This window comes from Zosterops lateralis (genome assembly GCF_965231275.1).
Source record: "Zosterops lateralis genome assembly, chromosome: 4".
Taxonomy (NCBI): Eukaryota; Metazoa; Chordata; class Aves; order Passeriformes; family Zosteropidae; genus Zosterops; species Zosterops lateralis.
In genome coordinates this window covers 73,876,199-73,896,633 of record NC_139765.1, presented here as the reverse complement: position 1 = coordinate 73,896,633, position 20,435 = coordinate 73,876,199, and the positions used below count along the sequence as shown (strand labels likewise).

General features: G+C 58.8%; 1 protein-coding gene across 3 annotated transcripts; it reads right to left on the bottom strand.

The window, feature by feature from the left end:
• Positions 1-84: 84 nt before the first annotated feature.
• On the bottom strand, positions 85-15,110 carry DENND6B (DENN domain containing 6B; the record flags this gene model as incomplete). Of its 3 annotated transcripts, XR_014589954.1 has the most annotated exons (21): positions 85-259; positions 348-618; positions 1,698-1,772; positions 2,318-2,420; positions 3,120-3,229; positions 3,527-3,580; positions 3,864-3,953; positions 4,682-4,746; positions 4,856-4,921; positions 5,893-5,987; positions 6,060-6,155; positions 7,034-7,156; positions 8,005-8,060; positions 8,652-8,714; positions 8,856-8,935; positions 9,724-9,829; positions 10,844-10,924; positions 12,058-12,170; positions 12,869-12,911; positions 12,990-13,028; positions 14,970-15,110. XR_014589954.1 is itself a non-coding variant. In XM_083860149.1 (20 exons), 20 exons carry the CDS (start codon positions 15,108-15,110, stop codon positions 496-498), a joined length of 1,722 nt encoding a protein of 573 aa, XP_083716275.1. In that variant the 3' UTR covers positions 85-495. The 3 variants fall into 3 exon arrangements, 2 of the variants coding, with proteins under 2 accessions (XP_083716275.1, XP_083716276.1); XM_083860149.1 differs by having other exon boundaries at positions 85-618; XM_083860150.1 differs by lacking the exons at positions 12,058-12,170; positions 12,990-13,028; positions 14,970-15,110 and having other exon boundaries at positions 85-618; positions 12,869-12,905.
• Between the last annotated feature and the right edge of the window lie 5,325 nt (positions 15,111-20,435).

Genomic DNA, 20,435 nt, shown 5'->3' with positions numbered 1-20,435 from the left:
GGAGCTGCCTCTGGGGGCAGGGGCAGAGCAGCAGGGCCCGTTCCTGGGCATTTCCAGCCGGGCACAGGCTGCAGCCATCAGCTTCTCCAGGTTTTATTGGGAAGGGGCTGGCAGGAGCTCTCCCAGCGCCTCGGGCAGAGCCCCAGCCCCGCTGTGTCCCTGGAGCTCGGGCTGGGTTTCCAAGCAGAATAAATGGGATTTGGGGCCGGCTCCTCCAGCAGCCACTCCCGGGCACTCCGGCCCTTCCTCCTGCTCTGCCCTGGAGAAACAGAGCAGCGTTCCATGTCCAGCAACTCCTCCTCCTGCTGCTCCCGCCGGCTGTGCGGGGACAGGGATGGCTCTGTCACCTCCTCCTCGTCCTCGTCCTGAGCACAGCCCCCCTGGGCAGGGCTGCTCCTGCTGCTCCCGGGGCTGCGGGAACGCCGAGGGTCCCGGCACGGACGAGGCTGAAGTGTCCCCTGGTGGCACCCAGGGGTGTCCGGGAGCCCCCCGGGCTCAGGGGTGGTGCAGCACGGCCTGCAGGTCCTCGGGCAGGGAGCCGATGATGGTGTCGATGTAGAGACTCACCCGCTGCAGCGTCTCCTCCTTCACCGGCAGGTGCTGGCAGCGAGCCCTCACCTGGGGAAACGGGAATGGGAGATTCGTGGGGAATGGGATTGACAGCCAGGGGAAACAGGAACGGGAGATTCGTGGGGAATGGGATTGACACCCAGGGGAAATGGGAACGGGGATATTCATGGGAAAGGGGATTGACACACAGGGGAAATGGGATTGACACACAGGGGAAATGGGAATTGACACACAGGGGAAACGGGAATGGGGATATTCGTGGGGAAGGGGAATGAACAGCCAGGGGAAATGGGAATGGGGATATTCGTGGGGAATGGGATTGACACACAGGGGAAATGGGAATGGGAACATTCCTGGGGAAATGGAATTAACACATTTCAGGGAAATGGGAATGGGGATATTCATGGGGAATGGGGACTGACACACAGGGGAAACAGGAATGGGGATATTCATGGGAAAGGGGATTGACACCCAGGGGAAATGGGAATGGGGACATTCCTGGGAAATGGGAATTAACAGCCAGGGGAAACGGGAATTACCTTCCAGGGGAAATGGGAATTAATACCCAGGGGAAATGGGAATGAGAACATTCCTGGGGAAATGGAATTAACACATTTCAGGGAAATGGGAATTAACACATTCCAGGGAAAGGGGAATTACCAGCCAGGGGAAATGGGAATGAACACATTAATGGGGAAATGGGAATTAACACACTCCAGGGAAATGGAATTAACACACTCCAGGGAAACATTCCGGGGAAATGGAATTAACACCCAGGGGAAATGGGAATGAATGCCCAGGAGAAATGGGAATTAACACATTAATGGGGACATGGGAATGAACACACTCCAGGGAAATGGGAATGACCACATTCGTGGGGACTTTCCCCTCCACCCCGGGCTCTGGCTGCTGCAGTTCAGGATAAATCCAGGCAGGAAATGCTGCCTGAGCCTCGGGAGGGAAGAACTTCCCTGGATCCTCCCAACTCTGAAGATTTCACACAAACACCCCGAGGTTCCCAGCCCTCCAGGGAGGGAGAACAAGGTTTTCCAAGGCACAGGTGTGATCTGTGTCCTGGATTTCTCTCACCCAGAGAGAGGAGGAGTGCAGGGGAGGGAGGGACTCACCAGCTTCTCCCGAAGCTTCAGCACCAGGTCCACGATCTCCACCTCAGACTTGTCCTTCATCCAGGCCACAATGTCCTAAGGAGAGAGTGGCTTCCCTTAGGGATGTTTCCCAAGGGATTCCCCCAGGGAATGCCCCAAGTGAGGGTGAGCAGGGGTTTCTCATCCTCATTTCTGAAGCAGTGACAGAGCCCCTCCAGTGCCACCAAGACAGGGACACCTCCCACTGTCCCCAGCCCAGCCCCAGTGTCCAGCCTGGCCTTGGCCACTGCCAGGGATCCAGGGGCAGCCACAGCTGCTCTGCCAATTCCAGCCCAGACAGGAATTCCCAATTCCCAATCTCCCATCCAGCCCTGCCCTGGGGCAGTGGGAAGCCATTCCCTGTGTCCTGTCCCTGTCCCCAGTCCCTCTGCAGCTCTCCTGGAGCCCCTTTGGGCCCTGGGAAGGGCTCTGAGCTCTCCCTGGACCCTTCTCCTCATCTCTGACTAAAGAATTACTTGGGATAAATTAATTACTTGGGATAAATGAACTGAAAGCCCTTGGTGATTCCAGCCTGGCTTGGGCAGGGCCAGAGGACTGGCACAGAGGTGTCAGGGATTGCTGTCCCTGTCCCTGTCACCCACCGCCTCACAGATGGCCTCCAGGTGCAGGGCCTCCAGCTTCTGGGTCATCTCGCGGTGCCGCTGCCGGAACCAACCGTCGAAATTGGGGGACTTGAAGAATCGCCTGTGGAGAGAGGCCAGGAATGGTGGAATGGTGGAATTGTGGGGTCCCAGGGCTGGGAGGGATGATCCTATCCAATAACCCCACCCTGTGCCCTGAGGGGACCCTGGGAAGGGGACAGGGGGACCTGGGGATGGCTTGGGGACACAGCAGGACATGGGGACAGTCCCAGAGCAGCTGTGGCTGCCCCTGCATCCCTGGCAGTGTCCCAGGCCAGGCTGGGCACCCTCTGGGACAGTGGGAGGTGTCCCTGCCCTGGCAGGGGTGGCACTGGATGGGTTTTGAGCTCCCTTCCCACCCAACCCATTCCATAATTCCATAATTCTGTAATTATGGTTTCTGATCACTTTCCGGGATTTTTTTCATCCTCCATCTCTGTGCATTTCCCATTTTCCTTCCTTGGCTATCCAACCCTGGATTTTTCCCATTCCTATTGAACCAAGCATCTTCTCCATCCCACCCAGAACCAACTATCCAGGAAAACCCTGGACAAACTGCCCTGCAGGATCTCCACTCATTTAACCCACACAAACCCCAGGGCTGGGCTTGCCCTGGATTTGCTGTTCCTGCCCGTGCTGAGCTGATCCCTGGGTGAGTCCTGCAGATCTCACAGCTCCCATTGGGTTTATCCCAGGGTTTATCCCAGGGTTTATCCCAGGGTTTGCTGCCTGGGCTGGGCTCAGCCCTGCCTGCAGCTCTCACCTGTAGAGCCCCAGCCAGTCCCCCTTGAGCACACAGGTGAGCTGGGGCCCGGCGTGCTCCAGGCTCTTCATGAAATCCTCCTGGCAGAACGGGCGGATCTGGGGGGGATTCTGCACAGGGAAATAATCCACCTGAGCCCACGGAAATTCCTGTCACAGAACCCCACATGGAACCAGGAAAATGTGGGGAAAAGTGCTCGAGGCACTGAGGATGAAAACACCCCAAGGCTGATCCTTACAGGAGAGTCCCAGTAATTCAGCTCCTGGGAGTATCTGTCCCAAGAGTTCTTTCAACCTTTTAATGGATTTAAAGAAGTAAAAACCCTCTTCCTTCAACGGGGGAGGTTCCCAGCACCCTGTAACCACTCCCAACCCCAAAGGGAAGGAGGACTGGGAAGGACATCCTACCTTCCACGGAGTGATGGCCCTCTGCAGAGGCATCAGGCTGGCCATGTAATGCTCCTAAAACAGGAAAAGATAAATAAAAATAATAATTTACAACTGAGGAGCCTCTTGTGGTGCCCAGAGCAGCTGTGGGCTGGGACAGTGGGGGTGTCCAGGAGGGCAGGCTGGGCACTGAGGAGGGACAGTGGGGGTGTCCAGCAGGCCAGGCTGGACACTGAGGAGGGACAGTGGGGGTGTCCCTGCCATGGCAGCAAGGATGGGACGGGTCAAAGGTCCTTCCCACCCCCCATCCCGGGATTCCCTGCCCCTGGATGTGCCCCCAGGTGTCCCTGGCACTCACCAGGGGGATGATGAAGCTCTGGGTGAGCTCCAGGAGGTGCCTCCTCAGCAGAGCACTCTGCACCTCCGAGGGGCGCTTCCGCTGGATGCCCTGCCAGGACACGGTGTCACCACGGGGCAGTGGGGTCACTGTGTCACCATGGCACAGCTGGTGTCACCATGGCACAGTGGGGTCACTGTGTCACCATGGCACAGCTGGTGTCACCATGGCACAGTGGGGTCACTGTGTCACCATGGCACAGCCAAGGTCACACTGTGTCACCATGGCACAGCTGGGTGTCACCCATGGCACAGCTGGGGTCACCCAGGTGTCCCTTGGTGTCACACGCAGTCAGAGTCACCCAAGTGCCACCCACTGTCACAGCTGGGGGCACCCAGGTGTCCCTCACTGTCACACACAACCTGCAGCTCTATAGCCAAGGCAGCATGAATTACTGCCCAAAATCCTGACCCGCAAAATCCAGATCCCAAATCCAGATCCCAAAATCAAACTCCAAATCCAGATCCCAAAATCCAGGTCCCACTCTCTACTCAAACACATTAAAATTTCAAGCTTCACTACACAAAATCTGTTTTGTTTTCAGGCTCTTTTTTTTTTTTTTTTTTTTATATCAATTTTTCCTACTCAGCTCATTGTTAGCCCCAGGATTTAATCCTCAATAACAAGTGGAAAATCCTAAACCTGGGGCACGACAAACGTGTCCCAGTATGGACTAAACCATCCCAAACTGCAAATTCTGTTCCTTTACAGAGTTGTGCCTGCTCAGACCGAGCTCTTGGCACAGTTTTCCCACCCAGGACAGGGTGGGAGGTGCTCACCTTTAGTAGCCTTTTTATCAGGGTCTTGTCTTTGTGCAGGAATGTTTTATAGGAAGTGTAGATTCCTAAAGAAAAACACAGAACCAGGAAAAAGCAGGAGTTAGGACACAGCTCCCTGCTGCCAAAGCCCCAAGGGAAGGGTCAGACTGAAAGGACACCTGGAACTGAACCCACCTGGTTTGGTGTCCAGGGTTTTCAGCTTGGCCAGTTTCTTCACCTTCACCTGCTTGGGCAGGTCCCCTGTGACACACAGCGGGGACAGCTCGGGCTCTGTCCCTCCCTGTGGGACTCTGCCCTTGGGGACACCCAGCCCTGCCCCTGTCCATCCTCACTGCCCTCTGCCTGCACCCTCAGAGCAATCCCAGCTCCCTCCCCTGCTGGAATTCTGGGATGAGGATGTGCTAAAGACCAGCTCCTCATGCCCAGGCTTTCCTTGGCTTCCAGTTAACAAAGGTGCTGAATAAAGGAGAGGTTTCTCTCTCTCTCCACCTCTCTCCTTCCTCAATTTCTTGCCCAGGAAGGGTTTTTCCTCTCCTGGAAGCTCCAGGACAGCAATTCCTGCTCCCCACAGCCTGCCCCAGCTCCGTGCCCATCCTGCAGAGGCACAGAGCTCCTGTGGCTGCTGGGCTGTCCCAGGAATGCAGCAAATCCCAGGAAATCACTGCCAGGGCAGCTCCTGCAGCTGCTCCTGAGCCCACAGAGCCCTGGGGCCAGCTCCCCTTTCATCCTCAGCTCCCCATGAGCTGGGGAGCTCAGGATGAGCTGCCTGGTACCCCGAGCTGCCCTGGGGTAGCTCACCCTAACCCTGAGCTCACCCTGAGCTCACCTGTCACCCTGAGACCTTCTGGCACCCTGAGCTGCCCTGGCATCCTGAGCTCACCTGCCACCCCGAGTTCACCCTAACCCTGAGCTGACCCTGAGCTCCTCCTGACCCTGAGCCCCCCTGGCACCCTCAGCTCACCCTGAGCTCCCTTTCACCCTGAGCTCACCCTGAGCCCCCCTGGCACCCTGAGCTCACCCTGAGCCCCCCTGGCACTCTGAGCTCCCGCTGAGCTCAGCCTGAGCTCCCCCTCACCCTGGGCTCCCCTGGCATGCTGAGCTCACCCTGAACTTCCCTGGCACCCTGAGTTCCCCCTGGGCTCCTCTGGCACCCTGAGCTCCCCTGGACCCTGAGCTCCCCCTGACCCCCCCGACAGACCCCCTGGGCTCACCGGACATGCGGAGCTCGCCCACCCGCAGGATGTGTGGCCAGTGCTGCAGGGTCTTGATGAAGAAAGGGTTGGTGACTCCCACGATGATGTTGGGCCTGGAGGGAGGGGACAGGCTGAGCCTGGTGGCTCTGGGTGTCCCCGGGGCCGGGGCAGGGCGGGGCACTCACGGGGCCTGGGTGCGCGTGGTGTACTCCTTGAACTCGCTGTCGTGGATGGTGAAGTAAGGCCGGAAGTCACAGCAGTAACGCAGAGGGGCCAGGCAGCTGCAGGGACAGGCATGGTCACCCTGGGCATGGCAGAGTCACCCTGGGCATGACAGAGTCACTCTGGGCATGACAGAGTCACCCTGGGCATGACAGAGTCACCCTGGGCATGACAGAGTCACCCTGGGCATGGCAGAGTCACCCTGGGTATGGAACAGGGCACCCTGGGCATGGCACAGTCACCCTGGGCATGGCAGAGTCACCCTGGGCATGGCAGAGTCACCCTGGGCATGACAGAGTCATTCTGGGCATGAGAGTCACCCTGGGCATGGCAGAGTCATCCTGGGCTTGGCAGAGTCACCCTGGGCATGGCAGAGTCACCCTGGGCATGACAGAGTCACCCTGGGCATGGCACAGCCACCCTGGGCATGGCACAGGCACTCTGGGCATGGCACGGGCACCCAGGGCCAGCACAGGGGACAGCCCCTGCCCTGGGGCTGTGCCCACCCTGGGGTGCCCCAGCCCGGGGCCCATCGGCCCCCTGCCCCCCTGGGCACCCTGGGCTCGTGTCCAGCTGCTGGCACAGCCCCCCCAGGGCCTTTCCAGCCCCTCTGCCCCAGCCTGGGGGGCTCCAGGGGCAGCACCTGGCACTTGGCCTGGCTGAACCCATCTGGGGAAGCTCCAAGGTTTGGGGTTTTGTGCTAAGGGAGAGCTCTGAGCTGGGGAGAGGAGGTTCCTCAGGGCTGGAAGCATCAGGGGACATTCCTTTGTGCTCCTCTCCATCCTTGCTGGAAAATGAGCGTGGAATATTTACAGTATGTCTTGCAAAGCTTCCACGAGCAAACTAAACCCCAGCCAGGAGAGCAGCAGGGGGGATGTGGGAGGGGAAAGCTGCTGGAATTTGCTGTCACAGCTCCCTCAGACCCCGGGGGTGTTACCTGGTGAGGGCCAGGACCATCTCTGAGGACACGGTTGGGGACGGTGCCATCACCACCATGGGCTCCCCCAGCAGCATCAGCTCCCACAGCATCTGGATGTGGATCAGCACTGGCTGGAAACACCTGGGACAATGGGGACAAGGACAGAGGGTCAGTTCAGCATGGACCAGACACGGCTGTGCCCTGCAAGGCCCCTCAGCTGTGCTTCCATCCAGGAATTTGAGATCTAGGATGGACTGTCAGCATTCCACAGGGGAATTCAGGTGTCTTCACCTGGGCTGTCACTCAGTTGTTTGATACAAGTTTAAAGGAAATGCTCTGAGAAATGCTCTGAGCAAAGTCAAGCCATTTGTGATCAGAGTCATGGAATGGTTTGGGTGGGAAGGGGACCTCAAAGCCCATCCAGTGTCACCTCTGTCACCTCCTCTGGACTCTGTGCAGCAGAATCTGTGTCCCCAGGGCTGGGGCAGCTCTGCAGGTGGGGCCTCACCTGGGCACAGGGATAGAATCCCCCCTCCCCTGTGGGCTCAGCTCAGCACTGGGGGGTTCTGGGCTGGGTCAGGTCCAGCTCTCACCCCCAAATCCTTCTCCCAAGGCTTCTCCAGCTGCTCTTGCCCAGCCCGGATCGATCCCAGGGGTTGCTCTGACTCGGGTGCAGCACCTTGGACTCAGCTTTGTTAAACCTCAGGAGGTTCCCATGGCCAAATGCTGCTCCCAGTGTGTCTGGGGGAGTGGGACACCCCTGGATTCCAGAGTATGGGCATGGAATCTGTGCTGGATCTGCCTGGGCCTCTCCCCTGGGAGCTTTGGGCCCCTCCCCTGCCCCGGGGCTGTGCAGGGCACAACCCTCAGCTCAAGCCCTGCCCAGAATCCCAGAGGAGTCCCTGGAAGGCAGCAGGGTTTGGTCCTGCACCATCCCTGTGATTTATGGGATGCTCCCAGCAGGGAGAGGGTTGGGAGGAGCCTCTCACCTGAACAGATCCAGCTCATGGACACTGGGGAGGACCAGGGGGGCTGGTAACAGATTCTGGATGAGGAAGGGAGAGAAGGCTGTTAGTACCTGTTAGTGAACTGTGAGGAGATGGGAGCAGATTCCTGGCTGGAATTCCACCTGCCCTGACCAACCAGCTCCAGGGAACAAAGGGAACAAGCCCTCACCCTCAGGTGTGCACAGGAGCAGGGCTGGGGGCAGCACTCAATCCCAAATTCATTTCTGTGCCTACAAACTAAGGAAGACTCCCTTCTTTTCCAGATGGGAAAGGCTGCCCACATCTGCTCCTTTATTTTCCAGGGTTCCCTCTGGTGAGAGAGTGTTTGAGACACACCAGAGCCAGGCAGGGTTAGAGATGTGGCACCAAACCAGTGTTAGTCACAGCACAGAGAGGGGAAAGGGCAAGGAATCCAAACCAGAGCCGAGCCAAAACACTGAAGCAAATTCCAAACAACCCAAGGGTGAAGGCAGGAGACCCAGCAGGGCCTGAATTCCCAGGAAAAGCAAGGGGAACAGTGAGTGAAGCACTGGATTGGGTGCAGAGAGCCCAGGCAGGAGAGCCTACAGTGGAACTGCTGAGCCCACAGTGACCCCAGGCCAAGGGGGATCCAGGATCCATCTCCTCACCTCCTGGTTGCACTGCTTCACTGGGCTGGAGCCTGGCTTGTCCACCCGGGAGGGGATCCTCACCTGCAGGGCACAGAGAGCAGGGACCACACTGGGGTGGGATCAGCAGGGCAGGGACCTCTCCAGGCAGCAATCCCAGCTGGGAAGGCTGTGGGGAACGTGGGCTGAGCAGGGATTTCATGAACACAGCCCCAGCCCGGGTACCTGGATGACAACTCCCATCACGGGCAGGTTCAGGGTCTGGCCGGGCACTGGGGGCGGCCACTGGTCGATCTCGTTGCACACTGAGGGACACAGGGAGGGGAAGGGTTTCACCTGGGGGAAAATCCAGCTTGTCCTGCCATTCTGACAGGGGATTACTCCCTGCTCCCAGCTCACACACCCCCCTGGCTCTGGGCAAACCCACAGATGATAAATCAGGATTAAATGACCCAGGCAGGAAGTGCAGCAGATTCCTGGCTTTGGGAATATCCTGCATCCCTTGGGGACACCCTGCATTGTTTGGGACACCCTGTATCCCTTGGGAACACCCTGCATCCCATGGGGACACCCTGCATCCCTTGGGAACACCCTGCACCCCTTAGGGACACCTTGCATCCATTGGGGACACCCTGAATTCTTTAGGAATACCCTGCACCCCTTGGGGACACCCTGCATTCTTTGGGGACACCCTGCATCCCTTGGGAATACCCTGCATCCCATGGGAACATCCTGCACCCCTTGGGGACACCCTGCACCCCTTGGGGACATCCTGCATCCCTTGGGAACACTCTGCACCCCTTGGGAATACCCTGCATTCCTTGGGAACACCCTGTACTCTTTGGGAACACCCTGCATCCCTTGGGGACATCCTGCATCCCTTGGGAACACCCTGCATCCAAAGTGACAGCACCATCCCCATCCCTCCCTGCCCACAATCCCCCCTTTACACCTCGTTATCCACTCGGACAAGCAGGAGAAGGTTGTTCTCCCCTGCTGGAATTTGCTCCAGAATGAAGCCATTTGGAGCATTCCAGCTGTTTTCCAGGACCCTCCCGACCCAGCCCTGTGGAATTCCCTGCTCCCAGCTCACCTGCCTCCAGGCAGGGCTCCAGCTTGTCGAAGTATTCCGGGGCAATCAGCTGCAGCAGGCACTGGAACAGGTTCACGTAGGGAAGGCGGGACACGAGCACCAGGGACTGGGAATGGCACATTTGGGATCAGGGACACCCTGAGCCCAGCACTGCACATTTCTCTACTGCTTAGAGAGGGGTGAACTTAAAAAAACCCGACACAAAATCCCTGGAGCAGCTCCCAAGCAGCATTTTGGTGGAATTCTTGCTCATGACCCAGAATTTGGGAGAGCAAAGAGGTGGGAGCATGGCTTGGCAAAAGAGCAGCTGGAGAGGGAATAAAAATCCATTTTTGGTGGTTTCAAAGCTCCCCAAAACCATTTCAGGTGGAGAAACACAAAGGAGCGACTCCTGAAATGGGAATTGGGCAGATAAACAAAGTCAAGGAATGCTGGGGAAGGACCAAGGAACTTGGAATAGCAAATCGTGTCCAGCAAGGCCTTTTTTGTTCTAATTGGGGCTTCCTTGTGAAATAAATCCCTGGTTTTTACAGCAGTCCCAACTCAGCCCCACTGGGGGTTTTATTGTTACACTGATTCTCCTCTTCCTCTAACCATTAATGAGTGCATTAATTAGGAATGCAGGAATCAATTAAACACCTCCTGTCCAACCCCAAACTTGGCCATTTGAATTCAAACCTCACCCAGGTGTGACAATTCCTCCTCTGAGCCATCCCACTGTTCCAGGGGAAAACTCACTGGTTTAGTGGGGATGGAAAAAAAATGATTTCTGCATTAGCAGGAGTCTGAAAGGAACTCCTGCAGGTGGAGGGCACAAAGCTCAGGGCACTGCTGGCACTGAGGTGTCCCCATAGGACAAGGGGGAACAGCCCCAGGTTGGGCTGGGGAGGCTCAGGGTGGACAGCAGCAGGAATTTCCCCATGGAAAGGAAAGGGAAAGGAAAGGGTGTTTAGGGATTGGAAGTGCCCAAGGAGGTTTGGGAGGTGTCCAGGGAATTCCTGGAGGTGGCACTGAGTGCTCTGGGCTGGGGACAGGGTGGGGATGGGGCACAGCTGGGGCTGGATGGGCTGGGAGGGCTTTTCCAGCCTCAGGGATCCTGGGATTTGGGATCAGCACTGACCTTCTGGAAGTAGCCCCTCCTCATGGAGCTGTCCTTGACCTGCCGGAAGTACACGTACCCGAAATAGTGCGCGGCCTCTCGCTGCAGGGACAGGGACACAGTGGGACACAGGGACAGGGAGGGACAGAGGGACACAGTGGGACACAGGGACAGGGAGGGACAGAAAGGGACAGAGAGGGACAGGGAGGGACAGAGGGACAGGAAGGGACAGAGGAATAGAGTGGGACAGAGGGATAGAGGAACAGAGGAGCACAGAGGGACAGGGAGGGACAGAAAGGGACAGAGGGATAGAGAGGGACACAGGGACAGAGGGACAGAGCGGGACAGGGATGGACAGAAAGGGACAGAGGGATAGAGAAGGACAGAGGGACAGGGAGGGATAGAGGAACAGAGGGGCAGAGGGACAGAGAAGGACAGAGGGACAAAGAGAGACAGTGAGGGACAACCCAGTCTACTGTCACCAACCCCTTCCTGGGCCCTGATCTGACACATCCCAACATCCATCCCAGTGCTCCAGGGGAGCTTTCCACGGGCACACAGGGAGAGACACAACTGGGATGGCTGGGGGTGTTCACCTGGAGACACAAAAGGCTCTGAGGAGACCCCAGAGCCCCTGCCAGGGCCCAAAGGGGCTCCAGGAGAGCTGCAGAGGGACTGGGGACAGGGACAGGACACAGGGAATGGATCCCACTGCCACAGGGCAGGGCTGGGTGGGAGATTGGGAACTGGGAATTGCTGTCTGGGCTGGAATTGGCAGAGCAGCTGTGGCTGCCCCTGGATCCCTGGCAGTGGCCAAGGCCAGGCTGGACACTGGGGCTGGGCTGGGGACAGTGGGAGGTGTCCCTGCTTCAGTTCCCCCTCCCAGCATTGCCAGGATTCAGTTCCCAGTCCCAAAATAACAGGGGTGTCCTGCATTCAGTTCCCTCTCCCAGTGGAACTGGGGTCTCCCTAATTCCGCTCCACCTCCCAAAATACCTGTGAGTCCCCTGACTGAACTCAGTTCCCTCTCCCCTGATTCAATTCAATCTTTGATCCCCCCATCCCATTTCCTCTCCCAGCAGTTCCCTGTCCTGCTCTCCCTCCCTGTGAGCACAGAAGGAAATCCTTGTGCTGAATCTTTATCTCCCTATTCCCACGACTGGAAAAAAGGAGGATTTTCCCCAGGGGATCCTTGTCCTTTCCCCCAGGCAGGTGCCAGCAGGGCCGGGACCCACCTGCAGCGTCAGCGGGGCCTCCCGGTTGTACCTCCCGTCATCCTGGAACGGGGAATCCCGGGAACCCCCGGCCTGCCGCAGCCGGAAGCTGAACTGGGTGTCCCCGAGGCCACCTGGGACAGAGACACACCAGGGGACACGGGGACACAGAGCTGGGAATGGCTCAACGGGAAATCCCACACGAGGAAAGGAGAGGGACAGAGTGGAGAAACCACAGCGGGGGAATCCGACAGCCAGGGGAAAGGGAGAGGGAAAGGGAAAAAGGAAAGGGAAAAGGAAGCGAAATGGGAAGGAAAAGGGAACTAGAGGAAAAAGTTTTTCCCTGGGAGGGTGGGCAGGCCCTGGCACAGCTGTGGCTGCCCCTGGATCCCTGGCAGTGCCAAAGGCCAGGCTGGACACTGGGGCTGGGCTGGGGACAGTGGGAGGTGTCCCTGCCATGGCAGGGGTGGCCCTGGAGGGGCTCTGAGCTCCCCTCCCACCCAAACCATCCCAGGATTCCATGAAAGTGCAGAAACCCAACCCTCAAAGCCCCAGGGCCTGGCTGGATGAGCAGATTTATTTCTCATTGTTATTTGGTGATGTACAAACACAGGTTTGGGGACATTTCTGCTGCAAAGTCCAGCTCCTCCCTCCCCAGCTCCTGCTCCCAAACACAGGAATGTGATGGGAACTCACACTCCTGGCTACTCTGGGAATTTCCCTGGAGCACAGATTCCCACCCAGCAGCACAGGGGGGCTCTGGCTCAGCCCCAGGGTGCTCAGGGATTGTCCCCACACCAGGGACACTCCTGTCACCCCCGGAGTCACCCACCTGAGTAGGAGTCTGGGAAGGACAGGTAGCAGATGCTCGTTTTCTGCAAAGAAACCACCAGCCAGTGAGGCCCCCAGAGCTGCTCCCAGAGGAGGGAAAAGCAGGAGTGAAGGGTGGTTACCTCCTTCTCGGTGAGCCTGAAGTCGTGGGGATACACCAGCTGTGGAGAGAGCAGAGAGAGCAGAGCCTGTTGTCACCCCTGTGCCCACAGCTCCTTCCTGATCCTGACACATCCCACAGGAAAGCAGCCAGGGGGTTTAAACCCTGAACCTGTCACTGAACACGGCTTTGTCTGGATTTGGGGACTGACCCCAAGGCTCCTGGTTTAGATTTAATCTTCAGAGCTGATGGCTGAGTGAGTGAACAGCCCCAAATCCTCTGGGAGCATTCCAGGTGTGCAAACATCTGTTCTGCCAGGAGGGACAGGGGGGAAATGGAGCTGGAGAGGAGCAGGAGGGTGTGAGGGATGAGGGGTGGGGGAGCAGCACTGCAGGGGGCACTGAGGGGGATCAACAGCCGTGGCTGGGACAGCACCCAGCAGGGAGGAATTCCATCAGTGCTGGACTTGATAACCCTGGAGGGAATCTCCAGCCTGACCCTGTGGTTCTCATAATCCATGGAGACCACAGCAATCACAGAGTCAGGGAATCCTGGGATGGTTTGGGTGGGAAGGGACCCCAGAGCCCCTCCAGGGCCACCCCTGCCATGGCAGGGACACCTCCCACTGTCCCCAGCCCAGCCCCAGTGTCCAGCCTGGCCTTGGCCACTGCCAGGGATCCAGGGGCAGCCACAGCTGCTCTGCCAATTCCAGCCCAGGCAGGAATTCCCAGTTCCCAATCTCCCATCCAGCCCTGCCCTGTGGCAGTGGGATCCATTCCCTGTGTCCTGTCCCTGTCCCCAGTCCCTCTGCAGCTCTCCTGGAGCCCCTTTGGGCCCTGGAATGTGCTGGAAGCTCTCCCTGGACCCTTCTCCTCTCCAGGGGAGCATTCCCAGCTCTCCCAGCCTGGATCCCTGGGATGTGTCACTCTGGGGAGGTTTAATTCCATGAAGAGGATCCATAAAGGTCTCTTTGGTGCTGCCCTGGCCCCTCCCTGCCCTGTGCACTCCCCACCCCACAGAGATCCCCACTGCCCTCACCCCAAACCTCTGCTCAGAACCCCCCTCCCCTCCCTGTTCTCTGCCCCCAGCCCAAACCTGGATCCTCCTTTCCACACCCCCAGCTCTGATCCTGCTTTTCACTGTCCATTCCCAGTCCCTATCCTTAATTCCTGTTTCACTCTGCCATCCATCCCTGATTACCTCTCTCTCCATCCCTGATCTCACCACACCCCCTATCCCTGATTCCCTTTTCACCTCCCTATTCCCGATCCCCCCTCTCCATCCCCTCTCTCCAGTCTCTCTCTCCATCCTGATCCCCACTCTCCATTCCCAATCCCCTGTCTCCATTCCCACACTCCATTCCCTCTCCCTTCACTCTATCCTGGTTCCCTCTCTCCATCCCTCTCTCCCCTCTCCATTCCCTCTCCCCTCTCTCCATTCCCTCTCCCCTTTCTCCATTTCTCTCACTCCACCCTGAACCCTTCTCTCCATCCCCTCTCCCCATCCTTCTCTCCTCTCCTCTCCACTCCCTCTCTCCATTCCCCATCCCTTGTCTCCATTCCTCACTCTCCATCCTCTCTTCCCACTCTCCATTCCCTCTCTCCATCCTGATCCCCTCACTCCATTTCTGATTCCGTCTCCATTCCTCACTCTCCATCCCCTCTCCCCTCTCTCCATCCTTGTCCTCCCTCTCCATCCCCTCTCTCTATTTCCCTCACTCCATCCCCTCTCCTCTCTCTCCATCCCCTCTCCCCTCTCTCCATCCCCTCTCCCCTCTCTCCATTCCCTCTCCCCTCTCTCCATTCCCTCTCCCCTCTCTCCATCCCCTCTCCTCTCTCTCCATCCCCTCTCCTCTCTCTCCATTCCCTCTCCCCTCTCTCCATTCCCCTCTCCCCTCTCTCCATCCCCTCTCCCCTCTCTCCATCCCTCTCCCAGCCCATCCATGCCCGCGGTGTCCCCGGCTGGTCGCGGCGCTGTGGCGTTCCCGTGAGCCTTATCTCACCTCCATGGCCTGTCCCAGCTCCAGATCGAAAGTCACCACGCACACGCAGTCGATCCAGGCGGCGAAGCGTCCCCAGGGCAGGGGAGAGGCGGCGGCGGCGGCGCGGCGGGGCCTCGGCCCGGCCCGGCTCAGCGCGTCCATGGCGGCGCCGCCCGCCCCTCCCCGGCCCGCCCCGCATGGCGCCCCCTGGCGGCCGGGAGGACCCCGCCCCGCACTCCCGTTCCCGCCACAGCGCTGCGCCCCCTGGCGGCCGGGAGGTCCCCGCCCCGCGCTCCCGTTCCCGCCACAGCGCTGCGCCCCCTGGCGGCCGGGAGGACCCCAGAGCGCCGCCCGCATCATCGAGACGAGAGCCGTGGAGGTGTCATGGAGGTGTCATGGAGGCGCCGTGAGGGCTCCGCGGGGTTCGGGTGTATTAAACTCCACAGCGGCTTCACCGCTCGGCGTCCAGCCCCCGGTGTGCCGGTCAGGGCTTGTCCAACCCCCGGTGTGCCCCCCGGGACCTCCCCAGTCCCCGGTGTGCCCGGGCCGAGCCTCCCCAGCCCCATTCGCAGCCCCCGGGCCTGTCCCGCGGGGCCGATTTTAGACGCGCTCCAAACGCCGATTTAGAAGAAAAAGACGCCGTTTATTCCCTGCCGGGCGTGAGGACGAGATCTCCACAAAGCAAGCTCAGGAAGAATTAAAAAAATGACATCTTTTCTACGGGAGAATTACCACAAACTCTCCACCCGCCTAAGGCACAATTAATTAATTAACTCTGTGACCTGAGCTGACCCAGTGGAAAGTTGACTTTCACTTGAGAGAAAACCCTTTCGTTAAGCGAATTCTCTTGTAGGAGTTACCTGCCGCCTCAGTTACGTTTACAAAGGTGAGAAAATGATATAAATTCCTTCTGGAGGAGTTTATCCCTTTAGAATGAAGATTCCCCAGGGCTGTTCCCAGGCCAAAGGCCCAGCCAGGATCCTTCGACAACGCGATTTTTGTGGAATACAAATCCACGGGCTGTGCTCCCTTCTCAGGGCCGTCTGGGAAATGGGAAATATCGGGGATAAATCACGGATTTCCCGAGGAGCTGAGGAACACCCAGGCACTTTTTGGGGTTATTTATTGCCGGGGTCAGGCCCGGAGCAGAGGAAGAGCAGGAACACTGCAGATAAAAGTGTGAAAAGGAACAATTTCACCCCAAGGCCAGGCTGGACATTGGGGATTGGAGCATCCTGGGGCTGTCCCATCCCTGGATGGGCTTTGAGGGCCCTTCCAGCTGAACCATTCCAGGATTTTGGAGTGCCCAGAGGTGTCTGAGTTACACCAATGTCCCCCCAGGCTCTGTGACTCCTGCCAGGAGCTCTTTCCCACAGGAATTCCATGGCCAGGCTGCCCAGCATCGCCCCCGTGGGTTTGGTTATTTGTTTTTGGGCATTTTTTGGTCCCCCCTGTGCTGTTTGTTCAGTTTCAGCCCTTGAATGTCCTTGCCCCAGCCTGTCCCCCCCTGATCAGGGAGCAGAGGAGCTGCACCTCAACACTGCCCTGTCCTATGAACTGCTAATTAACGCTAAATATGATTTATTACAGGCTTGTAATAAAGCCTGCAACACTACTTGTACACTTGGAGCTGATTCTTGCCACACAAGGGACAGGAGGAAAATATAAAAAAATATGAGTAAAAAAAATTGGACTTTTTTAAACTCAGTAACTCTTTGTCCTGCAATAAAAATCAGTTTTAATCTTGTCCCAGGGGTCTCCCATGGCTGATTTTGCTGCAGCCACACGAATATCCCCATGTGGCCAAGCAGGAGAAAATTAACTGTGAATAAAAAAGGCAATAAAAGTGCTTAGAACATCTAAAGAAGTATAAAAGTGAGGGCTGGAGGGTTTCCATTAGGGTGGAAGCACAGCCCTGTGCCTGAGCAGGGAACTGTCATGGGCAGAGGGTCACACCCAGCACATCCTCATTCCTTCCCAACATCCCCATTCCTTTCCAGAGAATTTCCCAAAGTTCCAGGGCAGGACAGGCAAGTGTTGGAATCACAGAACCACAAAATCCCAGATTGGTTTGGGTGGGAAGGGACCCCAAAGCCCCCCCAGGGCCACCCCTGCCATGGCAGGGACACCTCCCACTGTCCCCAGCCCAGCCCCAGTGTCCAGCCTGGCCTTGGCCACTGCCAGGGATCCAGGGGCAGCCACAGCTGCTCTGCCAATTCCAGCCCAGGCAGGAATTCCCAGTTCCCAATCTCCCATCCAGCCCTGCCCTGTGGCAGTGGGATCCATTCCCTGTGTCCTGTCCCTGTCCCCAGTCCCTCTGCAGCTCTCCTGGAGCCCCTTTGGGCCCTGGAATGTGCTGGAAGCTCTCCCTGGACCCTTCTCCTCTCCAGGGGAGCATTCCCAGCTCTCCCAGCCTGGCTGCACAGGAGCTGTCCATGAACTGAGGACCTGCCCCAGAATATTTTTGTTTTCCTGTTTAAAGCCCCGGGATCTCAGGACTCTTAGCTCAGCTCCTCTGGGCACATTCCCAGTCGGATCCCTGCCGGGGTCGGGCTGTGCCCAGCCCGGGGGAAGCTGCAGAGGGGGATTTTCCCTGCGGGAGGAGTTGAATACACCCAGGAGAGGCTGCAGAGGGTCGGATCCCCGAGGCCGGGGAGCTCCCGGCTGGGGCTGGACCATATTTGGGAAGGTTGGCGGTGCAGGTCTGGAAAGCGCAGAGCCCGGAGCTGCCGGGGCCGCCGCTCATCTCGTCTCATCTCATCTCATCTCCCCGGCAACCCCGCAAACACAACATTGCCCCAGCCCTCGGGCTATAATTAACCGTGCGGGCCGGCCCCTGCCCCGGCCGGCCGGGATAATGTTCCCTGGAGCACCGAGCGACATTCCCTGCGGCCGGGAACTGCCGGGGAGAGCGAGCTGCTCCTCCTCGGGCTCTTTGGGGTTTGAAGCAGCCCCGCTCCCTCGGCCCAAAGGGAGAGAGAGAAGCGCTGGGGTTTGGAAGAGCCCCCAGGGCAGCTCTGGGCGCTCGGGAGAGGCTGCGGGAGGAGGGAGGAGAGCTCGTCCCTCGGATTAATGTCAAACCGGCGCTGGGAGATCCTGTTCTGATGCTGCTGGAGGCACCAGATCACGCCTCAACCCCGAGCCCAGAATAGATCCCAGAATTGTTCATCATCCACAGGCTATTCTGGGCCTGCAGCCTCCCACCCGGCGTGTGCCAGCTCCCACTGCAGCTGGGGATCCTGCGGGGCTCAGCTCCCCTCCTCCTGCAGCGCTCCCTGTGCCCAGGGGCTGCACAAACACACACACAAACAGGGGATCCTGGGAGGGTTTGGAGTGAAGGGGTCCCCAATGCCAGCAGTGCCGCCCCTGGCAGGGACAGAGACACCTCCTGTGAGCCCTGGGCTCACACCTGGGCCCAGCCCCTCGTGTCCCTGCCGCAGGACATCCCAGCAGTTGTTCCCAGCAGGATCCAGATGTTCTGTGTCACTGCCAGAGCTTGGAACCACGGCCTGGGCTGTCTGTCCCCGTCCCTGTCCCTGTCCCTGTCCCCGTCCCTGTCCCTGCCAGGAGAGGGGAGCTGGCAGCTCCTGGCCCCGTCTCTGCCAAGCCCAGAGTTCAGCTGTATTTTAGCGTGTTCCAAAGGCCTGGAGCAGAGAATAAAGAGGCTGTTCCAAGGTTGGAGCTCTAGAAATCGGCTGGAGGAGTCAGGCTGTACAACCCCTGGGGGTGGCAATAGGCTCTGGGGGCGGCTGGAAGATTTGGGAATTTGCTTGGATGGTTTCGTCCTGTCCCCAGAAGCCACAACCAGCCACAAAAAATGCTTTATAAGCCCATTTCCCTCCAGCAGACGAAACAGGGAAGTGAAACTCCTGAGGTTGTGCTATTTTTTCCCCGCATTAATGGCCACCAAAGTGCTAATTACCACACTGGGTGCTGTGTAAATCCTCGGAGTCCTTCCCTTGCAGCCCTCACATTTATGGAAAAGCATCCATAAATGAGGAATTTTACCCACTCAGTGATGAGGGACACTTTTCTGTGGCAGGGGATGAGCCTTGAGCTCCCTCCCAACCCCGACCATCCCATAATCCCGGGATTCCTGCCGGGCAGGGCAGCACAAACCCTTCCCTCTCTGCCCGTGGCAAAGGCCACGTTGGCCCTGCAGGGCCAGGAATCTTTGCAGGGTCAAGGCCTCGGCCAGAGCAGCTCAGTGGTAAAATCTCATGGCAGGAATTCACTTTGGAACGAAGGATTGGATGGCTTCCTGCTGGTTCCTGGAGGATGCTGGCGCTTGGAAAGCAGTTTATCCACGAGACAAAGACAAATCCGGGCACGGCGACAGCAGCTCCAGGAGCCCAGGCTGCCAGCATGACTCAGAGATCCCTGCTCCCAGCCCTGGCTCCCTCTGTCTCCTCTTCTCCCTCCCTTCTCCGTGCTCATCCCCCTTCCCTGGACACAGCGGACCCTGTCCCCACCCCTGACCCCCGTCTCTGGGGTCCCCTCCTTGCAGTGACACCGGGGCCACCTGAAGGCCCGGGAGGGGGTCCCGCTGTCCCCGTGTCCCCCCAGCCATGGGGTCGTGTCCTGGAGCTCCTCCTGCTGCCCCCGAGGCCGTGACCGCGCCCAGCCCGGGGTCCCGGGGGCTGTGGCTGTCCCCTCGGCCCTGTCCCCACCATTCCCCTGTCCCCATCCTCGCCCCACCATCCCTGACCCACTGTGTCCCCACAGTCCCGTCCCAGTGTCCCCGTGTCTCTGTCCCCGTCACTGCCCTGTCCCCAGTCCTGCCCCCGTGTCTCCATCTCCGCCCCATCTCCATCCCCTTGTCCCTGTCCCTGTCTCCCCATGTCCCCGTTCTTGTCCCCCATCCCTGTCCCCATGTCCCCGTTCTTGTCCCCCATCCCTGTCCCCATGTCCCCGTTCCTGTCCCCCATCCCTGTCCCCATGTCCCCATTTCTGTCCCCCATTCCTGTCCCCATGTCCCCATTTCTGTCCCCTTGTCCTCGTCTCTATCCCCCTGTCCCCGTGTCTCCAGCCCTGTCCCCGTCTTCCCATCCCTGTCCCCGTGTCCCCATCTCCGCTCCCTCATTCCCGTCCCGGTGTCCCCGTCCCTGTCCCCCTGTCCCCTCATTCACATCCCTATCCCCCTGGCCCCCTGTCCCCGTCCCTATCCCCCTGTCCCCGTGTCTCCATCCCTGTCCCCACGTCCCTGTCTCCGGTCCCTCATTCCCGTCCCTATCCCCTGTCCCCGTGTCCCCATCCCTTTCCCCTGTCCCCTCATTCCCGTCCCTGTCCCCCGTCCCCTCCTTCCTGCCTCTATCCCCTGTCCCCGTCCCCAGTCCTGTCCCCTCATTCCCGCCCCTATCCCCTGTCCCCGTCCCCATCCCTGTCCCCTCCTTCCCGCCCCTATCCCCTGTCCCCGTCCCCATCCCTGTCCCCTCATTCCCGCCCCTATCCCCTGTCCCCGTCCCCATCCCTGTCCCCTCCTTCCCG